The 13,025-nt window shown below is 37.3% G+C and overlaps 2 protein-coding genes across 2 annotated transcripts in view; one reads left to right on the top strand and one right to left on the bottom strand.

Moving 5' to 3' along the window:
* Nucleotides 1-12,206, top strand: part of ClC-b (chloride channel protein 7) — a 70,549-nt gene extending 58,343 nt beyond the window's left edge. The window contains exons 15-16 of the mRNA XM_083125407.1: nucleotides 4,906-4,986; nucleotides 6,668-12,206. Of these exons, the coding sequence (XP_082981533.1) occupies nucleotides 4,906-4,986; nucleotides 6,668-6,775 (189 nt within the window). The 3' untranslated portion in view covers nucleotides 6,776-12,206. The remainder of the gene's footprint in view (nucleotides 1-4,905; nucleotides 4,987-6,667) is intronic.
* On the bottom strand, nucleotides 9,551-10,312 carry LOC145990502 (serine/threonine-protein kinase haspin homolog). Its single transcript, XM_083126198.1, has 2 exons — nucleotides 10,206-10,312; nucleotides 9,551-9,956 (listed from the first exon to the last, which is right to left on the bottom strand). The coding sequence occupies exons 1-2, from the start codon at nucleotides 10,310-10,312 to the stop codon at nucleotides 9,551-9,553; spliced, it is 513 nt and encodes a 170-aa protein (XP_082982324.1).
* Nucleotides 12,207-13,025: the final 819 nt, after the last annotated feature.

The raw sequence follows: 13,025 nt of genomic DNA, 5'->3' as shown, positions 1-13,025 counted from the left end.
AAACATGTAGATACAACATGTCCTGGAAAGGGTCACCCCTCGCGCACCACTATCACAATGACGACTGTGGCACATATAGGTCCGAATTTATGATGATAATTTGAGAAGTGGACTTGAGTGATAGCCACTTTGCTTTATTATTTTTCAAGGAGCCGTGGTGGTCTAGTCATTAGGGCATCTGACTGCCATGTGGGAGACCTGGGTTCGATTTCCTGAGTGGGTGATCCAAGGTTAGAATTTGTTTGGCCTTGTCCCTGCATAAAACAGCTCTGGGGCTCACCCAGACTCAAATAAATAAGTACCTAGGGGCAACCCTGGGGAGTAAAGACAACCAGAGACAACCTCCAAACTAGGGATGGCCAAAAATATCCAGAATCTGGATTCAGGAAAATTTGAAATCCGGATTCAGAAAAATTACTATCCAGATTTTGTAGGAAATTCAGATTACGGAGCGAGAAGGATTACGGAGGCAAGACAGTTTTGAAAGGATAACGGATTTCAGAGGGAAAGCGAATTTTGGAGGGAGAACAGATTTCAATCCATATTTTCAATAATTGTCTCGTGAATTTAACAATATACTCTCTTCTACCAACCCAATGTCAGACTGTCTTCCACGTAGTACACCCTGGACTGCATTTAGCAGACTAACGAGACTATGGCATCTGGACTCGGAGCCAGTACAATTCTAAGTGGGGCTTTTTTGTGGTTTTGTGATCTGCCCATGTGTGTTTGTGATTGTCCCATCGTCTGCTTCATCTTATCACAATGCATCCTCATCTTCACGATTAGCCAAAAGTGGAAGAAAAGCAAGATTAAATACAACAAATAAATCAAATCAATTAATGTAATATGTCGTTCAACTAATAAAGTATGGGCTATGATAAATTTCTTCGTAATTTAAAGGGATAAGATAAAATACCCCCTGTACAAAGCGAAGTACATACTGAGCAATTGAAGGGCATCAGGGAAGGGACATAAATGAGAGAAATAGGGAGACCATATCAAGGTTCACACAGGAAAGATAGAAATGATTGCCAAGAGGCTTTACAGTAGGTGATGACAGTGTATAGAGAGAATTTTAATCAGAAGATTTCGTGAACGGATTACCCATGCATGCACATGTGTGTTTGAAAACAGATAAGGGGGGGGGGGGGCTAATACAAGCAGAGAAAAATGGTGGAAGGGGAAAATAAGACATACAACAGCAAAGAGAAAAGGTGAAAGATATACAAAGGGGTTTGGGAGAGGATGAGGGAATATCTGTGAGTGAAACTCAACTTTATATATGCCAACCCTAATTTGTCAGTATTTGGCTCCTGCCCACCCGGTCAAAATTTTCTGGTGCCACCCATGAAAGAAGCCGATTACATTTAGTAATACAGTATATCTCTCTTCTATTATGAAACACTTGCATTATGTTATGTTTTCTTTTTTGGCCATCAATAATTGGTACAGATTAACAAAAAGTTAGTACATGAGATCAGTTCCGCAACAATCAGATGTAATCTGAATATTTTTTTGCACGTATGATACAAGAGCATTGGGGGTGCCAGTATTAATCATGTAGGTGTGCTGAGGGTATGTGGAATGAATAAAGAAAACATGAAACAGCTTACATCAAATACCAATGAACATTTAATAGGCTTTTATGAAAATATGACAATGAAACTGAAGACTACTAGTGACTTGTTTCTGTTTTGTTTGTTTTGGCCACTACAAGCGCATGATTTGTAATTTTAAATGAACAAAGCTTGTTTATGCAGGCCAATGGCTATATACTGTGTTTTATAAAAGAAAAATAACTTTTTAACAAATGAATAATGGTGGAAGAAAGACAACAGCCACTAATCATTGTAGAGACTCACCCCCAATAGAGGAAAGTAAATGAGGTTCTCTTTCAGATTAGGATCAATGTTTGTTGTCTACAATAACAGCGGTGTTACTTCAATGTGATGACAAAGTTTTAATAAGTTATACATACAAATCCCTTCGCACCTTCCTCCTGGCGCCACCCATTCATGATAGCAAGAAAAGTTTGGTCGAAAGCAGAAAGAAATACATACGACATTTTGTGTTTCATACGATTTCATTGTTTGAGCTCCGAGGCATCTAATCTCAGAAAGCAGATGCAAATGATGATATTCTTTTGGATTCAGGGAGTGCTTGCGCATTGAACTGAAGCGCGAACTTCTCCAATCTACCAAATTATCGCTCTTGTGCAACTGCTGCGACATATAAGGAGCCCTTGAGCAATGTGGGCATGTTTGTCCGAAACAAAGAACTGTTGTACAATACTACTGCAACAGCACTGATCCCATTGCTTATCAGTTAGCCAACTGCTCCTCTTTCTCAGTTTGGGATTAGCTGCAAACATATTCAGTAGACTTCGTTATGTGCTATGGAACATTTAAAATAAGCATGAGCCAGGATGGATTGAATTCAAAATCTGGATTCCCTCCGAAATCCAGATTCTCCATTTTTACTATGCAGATTACGAATTTTAAAAAATCCAGATTTGGCCATCCCTACTTCAAACTGGCTGATCAAATAATGTGTGGGGCTGCTACCCCAACATTCCCCTTGTATATACCTCATGGCATGGCGCAAAGTGCACCTTCATTATTTTTCAGGTTCACACCCATCCTATCGTATGCAACCTTTCCCTAACAGTTGTTTATGAATATTTGGAAATTAAAATTGTATTGAGTTGTCGATATGAGCTGTTCATCTTTGTTTTCTTAAGAAGTACATTCTTGTACCAGGTTTGCCGGTTAATAATTCTTAATTTCGTCGCTGGATAGTGCTGGAAGCAAGAGTTGGTGCACAGTCTCAACTGTTACGTCAGTGTGTTGCCAGGACAGTACCTATCAAAATGCTGTGGATGTGCAACCGAGTGCGAGTGATCATGATATTGGGTTTGGGTGGGAAACATTTTTACCTTCAAACCAAATAAGGAGCATGTGTGGCACGTCCTGCTTTTATTGTTCAATCAAAAGAAAAACGCGAGTGAAAGCCATCGTATCCGTGTGGAAACGTACGGTGACAATGTCCTAACGCAAGATGCATGTGTGTGTTGGTTTCGAAGATTCGAAAGTGGTGATTTCGACTTGAAAGACAAAGATTGCCCGGGCTAGCCAAAAGAATTCGAAGATGCCGAATTGCAAGCACTGTTGGACGAAGACGATATGCAAATGCAACAACAACTGGCAGAGAAGTTAAATGTTGGTCGCCAAACCATATCTGATCGTCTTCATGCCATGGGAAAGATCCAGAAGGCAGGAAAATGGGTCCCACATCATCTGAACGACAGACAAATGGAAAAGCGAAAAACTGTGTGTGAAGTGTTGCTTTCTCGGCATGAAAGAAAGACTTGCTTGCATCGGATAGTGACTGGGTATGAAAAATGGATCTACTTCGAGAACCCAAAATGCAAAAAGTCATTGGTTGACCCAGGACAACCTTCAACATCAACCCAAAACCGAACCGCTTCAGAAGGAAGACAATGCTGTGCATTTGATGGGATCAGAAGGGTGTGGTGTATCATGAGCTTCTGAAACCAGGTGAAACAGTGAATGCCTTTTGCTACCATCAACAACTCGTCAATTTGAACCATGCATTGATTGAAAAGCACCCAGATTGGGCGACAAGACACGGAAAAGTGATTTTGCAGCACGACAATGCCTCATCACACACAGCGAAAGGCATCAGAGACACCATTTCTGCACTTGGCTGGGAATTCTTGCCCCACTCGCCATACTCACCAGACTTAGCCCCTTCGGACTACCACTTGTTTTCATCGATGTCTCACTCACTTTTCCAGCAACACTTCAACAATTATGAAGATGTCGAACAATGGCTTGCTGACTGGATCACCTCAAAATGTGAACGATTTTTCTGGAAGGGCATCCACAATTTGATGGACAGATGGGCACAATGTATAGCTAGCGATGGTGCATACTTTGAATAAAGCATTTGTTACCTTTCTCCCCAGATACACTTGTTTTCTTTCGGATCAATTAAGAATTATTAACCGGCACACCTGGTACGTGTTTGTAAAAATATTAAATAAAGTGGCGATTCCCCATCCAGGATGAAGTCTGCATTAATAGATAAAGGAAATCTAATTCTCTTGTTAAAGTATAGCTTTAGTTTTCATCTTAATCAGCCTTTTGGTAGGGATTTTTCATTAAATAAATAATATTTATTTTCTTAATTGCTAATTTCTAACTTTACCTAAGTAGGGGTAGATTAAATGGCTTATTCTCAAAATTTGACCTGGTTTACCACAACATTTCTTATTTGTTGCATATATTTATTATATGAAGGGCTCGGGTGTAAAACATGGTAAGTGACATTTTGGTCATTTTTGAGTTACAAAGTAAAATGTGCCTTCAATTTTCGAGTGAAATTGCCATGTCATACAATTTGCAATGGACCCTGTAAAGCCTTCTGAAATTGGTAAACACAACACGAAAACAATTTATTTACAGTATAGCTTCTAATAACCTTTTTTCTTAATGAACTCAGAAATGACCAAAATACCACTTACCATGTTTTACACCTGAGCCTTTCATATATTAATTAGTCATAATGGAAATATAACACCAAGGCAGGCATGCAGGTGAAACAAAAACAGATGTCCAACAACTTCAAATTTTGCAGCATTTTCTATGTACATGAAAAAAGTTGGTGTATTTCAGTAAACCAGATAACATGGGAGAATACGCCAATGATTAAATAAAGGTTAAGAAAATAAATGGAAAAAGGTCAAGGAAAAGACATGAAAAAGTCAAGAATTGTGAATTTGTTATTTTGGTAGACACCCTCTTATTGCAACTATGCCACTTCTATTTGTTATTCTGGTTTACTCTTTCTTTTGATGAGTGCCCTATTTTTCACTTCCAGTCAGCCTCCCTACCTCGAATGTTCCGTCTCTTCAGGGGTCTCGGGCTCCGACATCTTGTTGTGCTCAATGATAAAAATGAGGTAAGTCATTAGGAAGGATAGTTGTACAGTGTGCCAGCAGAAATTTTTAGAGACTTTGAACTACCATACATACAATCCTGCCCTCGCCTACTAGATGTCCTAAAAATTAAAATGCATGATCATACTCTATACAAATAAAAAGTAACTTTTAGAGAGGCATGCTAGGTTTCAAAGTAAGGAAAATACTAACCAAAAGTAAATTTAGTGGTACAACCAACAGCCTTTGAGGGCCAAGGACAAAATGGATTTTCATCAATTAACATTTGCTCAGCTTAAAGAGTTCCGTTGATGCATTTTTGCCCCAAGTAGTATCCCATTGTTCTCATGATGCTGCATCAAGAGTAAAATTTTGGACCTACAATCAGGTATCAGATCAACAACCACTTACATCAAAGACTACATCACTAACCATTTTGATTGCATTGGAGCTCGTAAGGAAACTAAATCTAGATTAAAAAATTAATGTCATCACTGATGGAGAGTGTTTGGCCATTACCTGCATCCTATAACCCTTTCCAACCATTTCCTGCATCCTAGAACCCCTTCCAACCATTTCCTGCATCCTAGAACCCCTTCCAACCATTTCCTGCATACCACCTAGAACCCCTTCCAACCATTACCTGCATCCCAGAACCCCTTCCAACCATTTCCTGCATCCTAGAAACTTTGCCAGCCATTTACTGCTTCCAAGAACTGCAGAAGTTTTGGAAAGCAGGAAATGACTGTCCACCCACCATTGATAACATCATGGATTTTGATCTGCATGTCATTTTCTTTGCTCTTGTCTGAAACAATGTCATGTTTAGAAGGCTATCACTGAAGAAGGCATCTATCTAGGTTGATCCAAAAATTCTGAAAACTAAAGTATGGTAAGTGTTCCGAAAACCATATGTTATTAACATATATGCACAAGCATCCAGAAAGGAGGGAGGGAGGCTTGCCCTTCACCTCTGGAAAATGACAGCCTAATTATATATTGCACACATAATCTCCATCTCAGTAATTTGCATTAAGGGAGTTGCAAGGAAGACTGATATAAGGTGTAAGTTTGAGGCAGGTTTTATTTAACATGCTTGCATCCCCTGGAAAGAATTTTGCTTTGAAAACCGTAAAATCAAGGATTCACTGTGTTAGAATATGAATAATTTATTCAGGGTGTCTACTAGTCAAAAAAAGGTAATCAACATGTAGGTCTAGAAGTCAAACTGTATGGTCAAGAATTTTTGCTGTCACAATGATTGATTGATTTACATTCTTACATGTACTATTGCCTTTAAATATTGTTTTCACCAGTCTTTAAACTTCATAAAATTATGGTTTTAATTTCTCTTGCTGCTGCTGCTTCTGTGTGTGTGTGTGTGTGTATTTATATTGTACTTCTATCCGTGATGACATTTTATTTAATGGTAACATATTTTGCACAAAATTATTGGCACAAAACAAGTATACTTTCAGACAAAAATTTAAGATGATGTGCAGGTTGAAACCCTCCCCTGCTACTCCAGCCAAATGTTGAAATGGTTCCCTTACCCAAGCCCCTGAATATTTCCTTTCATTTCATTGCCCTCCTCATCCTTACCAAAAGTTTCAAAATTAGAAAGCACAGATCCGGATATCCTAACCCTTTGTATTTATTTGTTGTGTTGGTATTCTAACTACAACAGTATATATTCCATGACAGGTTGTAGGCATGGTCACCCGAAAGGATCTAGCCAGGTACAGAATATGGAGGCATGGAGGACGGATGGGCTTGGAGGAACTCGTAATATCCGAGAAGGTGGCTTCGTAATGTGGCCGTAAATATGCAATATAATATGTGCTGTGATACTTCCAAAAATGTATTGTAATTTAATTTTTAGCATGTCATATGTTTTATAAAATTGAGACTCTAGCTGAATCTTCTTGTAGAAAATGTTGATAAAATTTGTTTTTAAGATTTGACCTTTCACTATATTTTTGTATTGGGTGTTGCAACTGTGCCTTAATGTAATTTGTTGTAACATGCAGCTCAGTTGTAACAAATATCTACAAGACAATATACATGTGTGTGTGTGAGTGTGTGCGCGTGTGCGTGCACGGCTGTTTTTCTATATAAAGTGGAACTTACGAGTTCTTTGTGTTTGTCTATAGTAGTAGAATTAAAGAAATAGTATTGAGGAAGTCATGTTTGTGCGCTATACTGCTATTTGTTTTGTTTTACACAAATGTGATGTTCTTTTTTAAGTGTACAAAACTCACCCTTGCAAAGCATTTTTATTCTTCTGTCACTTTTGTAAATTTTTAACCTTTACCGGGCGAGAACTTTTCACGTGTGCACTTTTATGATTTGTTGCAATGTACAAAAATAATCATAGCAAGAGAACTAATTGATGTAGAGAGATGTAATTTTTTTTCCCAGAATTACAGTAGACTTAATAGAGCTGAAATTTATACATTTTACATCCCAATAATTTTGCACAAAAATTCAAAATACATTTGTTAGAAAAAGTAACAAAAACTATATTGTTTTGTCATTCCAGTATGCCATACCATCATATGTATATAATTGAAAAAAAAAGACAACTCAATTATCATATGTAGTTTTCAAGAAATAGCATGTTAATTTCTGCTACGTGGTGATGGTTTCATGTAGGGATGTGCCGAAGCCGATTACAGATGTATGAAAATCGGCCGAAATTGACACATCGGCATCGGTATCGGAATCGGCAAAAATCCGATATTTAAACCGGTACAGATTATACTAGAGTTTAACCTTCTAATAAGTTTTATATTCTAGTTTTGTAAGATTTATTGAAAATTAGGTTATGATCCATCATTATTGTAGAGTTTTTGTAATAAAATTATTGCAAACTCATTCAGAGGATCAACCTAACTATAAATCGGAAATAAAAAAGTACATTGCTGAACCAGGATCTGCTGTTGTATTGGAAATTCAAAAATGAATAGTCAAACCTGAAGCAAGTCCTGAGAAAATACTTGAGCATACCTGCTGCATCAGTATTCAGTGATTGAGTGTTCAGTGTTGCTGAACAGATTTGCGATAAGAGAAGAAGTAGGTTACTTCCTGAAGTGCTTCCAAATCTCGTGTTACTGAAGTTGAATCTGGCAGAACAGGAATTAATTTTGCATTTCAAAGAACTGCTTGTGTACTAATGTTAAATCTCTTGAGAATCCATGTTCTTAAAGGTTCACATAACATTTTGTAGATGCAAATGTACATTCGCATCTCTTGAGAACATATATGTATATACATATGATATGCAATAGAAATGTACATAGCAAATTTATTTTTGTCATGCAGAAAATAACATCCCATTTCTGTTTAATAATCTTATGTATCGGAATCGGTTAAATATCGGCATCGGTATCGGTTCCAAAAATTATCGGTGAGTACATCGGCATCGGTAAATTTTCAGCTTCGTCACATCCCTAGTTTCATGTGACACCAGCCATCCTCTAAAGGTTAAAAGTCTTCTTCAGCAAATCACTATATCGGATAATCCATCCAGCTGCATGTGCCAAATTATTTTTGTCACTAATTACTCCAAGTACTTCCTCATTCCTTATGTATTCAAAAACAGCAAAGCAGCCATCACTACTTTCTGCTTGTAAATAAACTGCCTCGCTAACAATCATATCATGCTTATTTATGAGAATATGAAAAATATAATTCAGGGTTTCCTCCTCTTTGTGAACCTATTCATTTTGCTGTTCGGGTAGAAACAATGCACTGAACTCTTTCCATTTACAGATATCTTGTAAACCACATCACATGTTTCAAAGTGCAATCCAACACTATACTTTAGTAAGTTTTCACAAAACTTGTCAATAACGACATTGCAATTATGCTAGTTTAGTTATGGTAAGGGGCTGGACCCCGTATAATGTGACAGGTGCAAAATAGCGTGAGTGTTGACGCACCCAAAATTTTAAAATCAAATTAAATAACATCTGTTGTATATAACTTGTTAATATCACAAGAAGTAGGTTACTCTTTCAAGTTTTATGGCTTAGATAAAAGTTTAACAAATTTATAAACAGCTTTATTCAATTAACTCTCTCTCTCTTGCTCTCTCTCGATGATGGAGATAATTAATTTTTACCCCAAATGCACAAATATTTAGAAATCAGTGGCATATCCTCAAAATTTAAACTCGTTTACCACAATCCTTATTTATTGTACATATTTATTATACATCCCCTATATAGATGAAGTAGATACAGGGTGTCCCACATAAAACCATATGCAGCCTCTCCGATGGCGCAGTGGTAGCGGCGTCACCTTGTAATCAAAGAGTCCTGGGTTTGATACCCAGTTGAGACACAGTGGTTCGGGTCCCACTTTAAACTATGTCCAGTCCCAATTAGCCTTTCTGTGCATAAAGTGGACTTAAAGCACCAACTCAATCAATCAAAACCAGTATGCATCACATGTATTGTTCATTACATGTCTACCGGTTTTATGTGGGATGCCCTGTTTAATAGAAATAAAACATGAATGCAGGCAGGCATAAGAAAAACAGGAGTCCTAGAACTTCAAATTTTACAACAATTTCTGTGTTTTTCACAAAATTCCCCTTTTCCTGAAAAGTGGACCTGGATTCCACTTCACATAGCAACACTTCCTCTGCCAAACGTGGCACAGAAATGTTAAGAGTATAAAGATGTTAGGGTATGGCTGGAAAATCTTCCATTCATTTCTTGTGCACTCTCTCATGTGGTGGTAGATGTCGATCTGGTAGTCTCCTTTTGCTACAAAGAGGTCAGGATCCAGAGCGAGATTGTTAAATATGTAGCAACCATTGTAAAACATTCTTGAGAGAGTGAAGTCTATGATGGCTGTTTGTACCCATTTACTCTGAACTGCATGCTCATCCACGTAACATTTGTACTTTGCGTAACTCTCAGCTGTTCTGAAAACCAGCACGTTTCCCCAGTGCAAGTCCCTGTGCTCAAACTCCATGGGCAAGCTGCCAAAACACTGACAAGGCTTCTTAAGTTGTTGTAAACTTGAAACTTTCTAAATCAGTGCCACTATGACCAAATTCCAGGGACACAAACTGCTGATCATCCCGCATCCTGGAACTCGGTAAGGAAGTCATTTTCGGAACTTTGTCTTCATCATATTCATTCCAAAGGTTCAATCTGGTTATCTGGCCCTCACACAGCTGCATCAAATAACTTCCGTAAAACTACTTCCTTGGAATTCAGCTCCATGCCTTAGGTTACTCAGCTCTATTGCAATTATTATCTCTGACAAGATTTCTCCATACTTCTTTTGCTGCTCTCCATTAACTTCCAAAGCGCCTTCTACCGGAATGATCATCATAGAGATTCCTTCTCCCTTGCTGCATGGGAACACTTCACCATAAACTCTTTCACCAATATTCTTAGAGGCCTTCAAACCACTTTTGCAAAATATATATTTGAATGGAATGGTATATTTCTGGTTGCAAAGCTGTAGTACCAACTTCTTCACTCACAGAGAATTATCACAGTCAGCCTGGCACCTCAACTGGAAAAGGCTATCATCAAACTTCCCAAGAGTTGTACAAGGATGTCTGGAGCATGATGCTGTTACTCCAATCTCAATAGCATCCTTCCCTTTATCCAACTCAACTGACCACTCTCCTCTTCCAGACAAGATTTCTGAAACCCTTAGGGCTGTAGTTCTGCCAGAAATGTCCCCAAGTTTGCACTCTAAGGACTCGTTCACACGTTCCGAGTTGTTTCCCAAATAATCTCCAGGAACAGTTTGAAGGGTGAAGCTTCTTTTCAGTCTTCTGCTATGAGAAATATGAAATATCCAGGTCTTCATACACGTTTGTAACTTGTACAGCAAAAAGAACACATTTTATGAATCCTTTTTATGTCAGTATTGCATTTTTTTTTTGACATGGGGAATTGAGAAGTGAAGATTCAAATGTTTTGGGTTTTAACTAAGTGTGTAAGGAAACCATTTGTGTTTCGTCTAATGTATTATATTATAATGGTACCTGGTTATGTACCATTATAAGATAATAATGCAAATATCATTAAAACTCATATTTTGCGAAATTCTATTATTTGGTAGCTGTAAAACCTAAATTTTAAATTATTGGCACATTCTGGCTTTATGAAAATTGATATACAGATCTAAAGTTTAAGAATTCTAATAGAAAGAGAAATTGAAGATGGCTTCACTTGATTTTCAGGTATAGCAATCAAGCAATGTTTGATCAGTAGGTCAAATTGTGGCTAGACCATTTAACCATCTTTATACTCTTAAAAAGGAACAGAAAGGAACAAGCAGTTTTTCTCTCGCCAATGCTGTTTCCAGTGGTGAAACTGACCATGCAGGCCGCATGCTTTTAAATAGCCACCCACCCACTTTTTCCTCCGCTCCCTCGCCTTTTCATGTACAGTCGGGGAGGAAATCCGGTCCTGAGAAGGGTGTAATTGAAAACGATCAGTAGCACCCATAAACTGCTCTAAAAGTTATTTAAATAATTTTATTAAATTCGTGTTTGAAAGCTTGTTTTAAGTTTGCATCGCAATTATTGAGTGATTTTCCAAACATTACAACTAAATGTATAAAAATACGAGAAAAGTTGGTTTACCAGCGCTAAAAGGCATAACCTGGAGACTACACTTGTTAGAAATGTTATAAAGTACACTCCATGAAACCTTCTTCCCACTACCAAACTGCTCATTTTAACTTAACTAAAATTAAGAATATGTATTCTATTCTGTAGCAGTTAGAACACGGGCACTTCTGTTATTGTTGGTCATTGACTTACAATTGACTTGATTGAGTATTGTACTTCCATGTGTGTAGATTATGTAGTAATCCTTTTAAATGTGGCAATATCAGCAATTTTTATGATGAGCATTTACTGCTGTTTATTGTTACTCAGGATTTAAATTTGTTTTAACTGTTAGAGTAACAAATATTTATTAAATATGCTTTTTATATTTGTGCATGCTTCCTAGTTTGTATATAATATCACAGCTTATTTTTATCGAAGTTGATATGCATGGATGTATAAAAAACTTTCAAAGGAATTCTGATACAATGTTGATGAATGAAACTTTGTGTATTGTAAATTTCCCATTTTGTAAAAATGAGAGCAACATATTTTGTGCTTACCATTTTTATTCCAGTATAGAAAAGAATATGATGTTAGAAATAAATGTTAATATTATTACTATTTGGAATATTAACAAGGTGTTTTTTACTAAAATTCTGTGATTTTCAGTATCAGTTGCAAATAAAGTATTTGATAATGAACATATAAGGTGGTATATACAGGGAGGTTATTTAAGTCTTTTACCGCGAAAGCGTCGCGTTACAGGAAGTCCATAACAGGAACCGCTTGTTATGTAATGTTTCCACTTTTCACAATTAGTTACAATTACAATTGAAATAAGCACGTACTTTGTCACAAGGATGCTGGAAAAAGTGTCTTCCCAAATACAAATATTTCTGGCACCTTATTTCTGACATCTAATCTTAGATTAGACATCGTTACTTTATCCTCAGTTGTCGCGAGAGAGCCGGCAGCTTATCGGGGGAGTTGTCAGCCGCGAGAGAGTGCTTCATACTGCACGAATGCGACACCTGTCGGCAGTGATGCCAACCGTAGGGACTTTTCACTATATTTCGCCTGTGTAGCGACAGATTTTGCCAAATGAGGGAAAACGTAGGGACTTTTTTCAATCTTGGAAAATAAAATTTTATTGTGCAAAGCTTACTTGCCAGTCAGTTGCACTTTCTTCGCGCTCGGTTTGGAATGAATGGATTAGTTTATCTGGATACTTTAGCGAGGAGGAGAAAAAATAACTAACTAACAAATCTCCATCAGAATTTTGGAACATGTTATCGGTTACCAAGAACGTTCAAGGCAAGTTCTTTTTAAAAACATTTCCACTCTCGCGAAAATAGTGCTAACATTGTCACATTCTAACGTGGGAACGGAAAGAATATTTTCAATGTTAAGTGATACAAAAACAAAAAAGAGAAATAAAATAGGACCAGAATTGTTCAAGACTGCAGCAAA

The sequence above is a fragment of the Lepisma saccharinum genome, chromosome 7, assembly GCF_977018435.1.
Source record: "Lepisma saccharinum chromosome 7, izLepSacc3.1, whole genome shotgun sequence".
In the NCBI taxonomy this organism is placed as follows: Eukaryota; Metazoa; Arthropoda; class Insecta; order Zygentoma; family Lepismatidae; genus Lepisma; species Lepisma saccharinum.
This window is presented reverse-complemented; position numbering and strand designations above follow the sequence as displayed.

Bases quoted from the DNA above. Each gene is read 5' to 3' on its own strand.
- LOC145990502 (XM_083126198.1), bottom strand. From the start codon at position 10,312: ATGATCATTCCGGTAGAAGGCGCTTTGGAAGTTAATGGAGAGCAGCAA. The intron at 9,957-10,205 runs GCATGGAGCTGA...GTGTTTTGGCAG, and splicing joins ATAGAGCTGAGTAACCTAAG to CTTGCCCATGGAGTTTGAGC.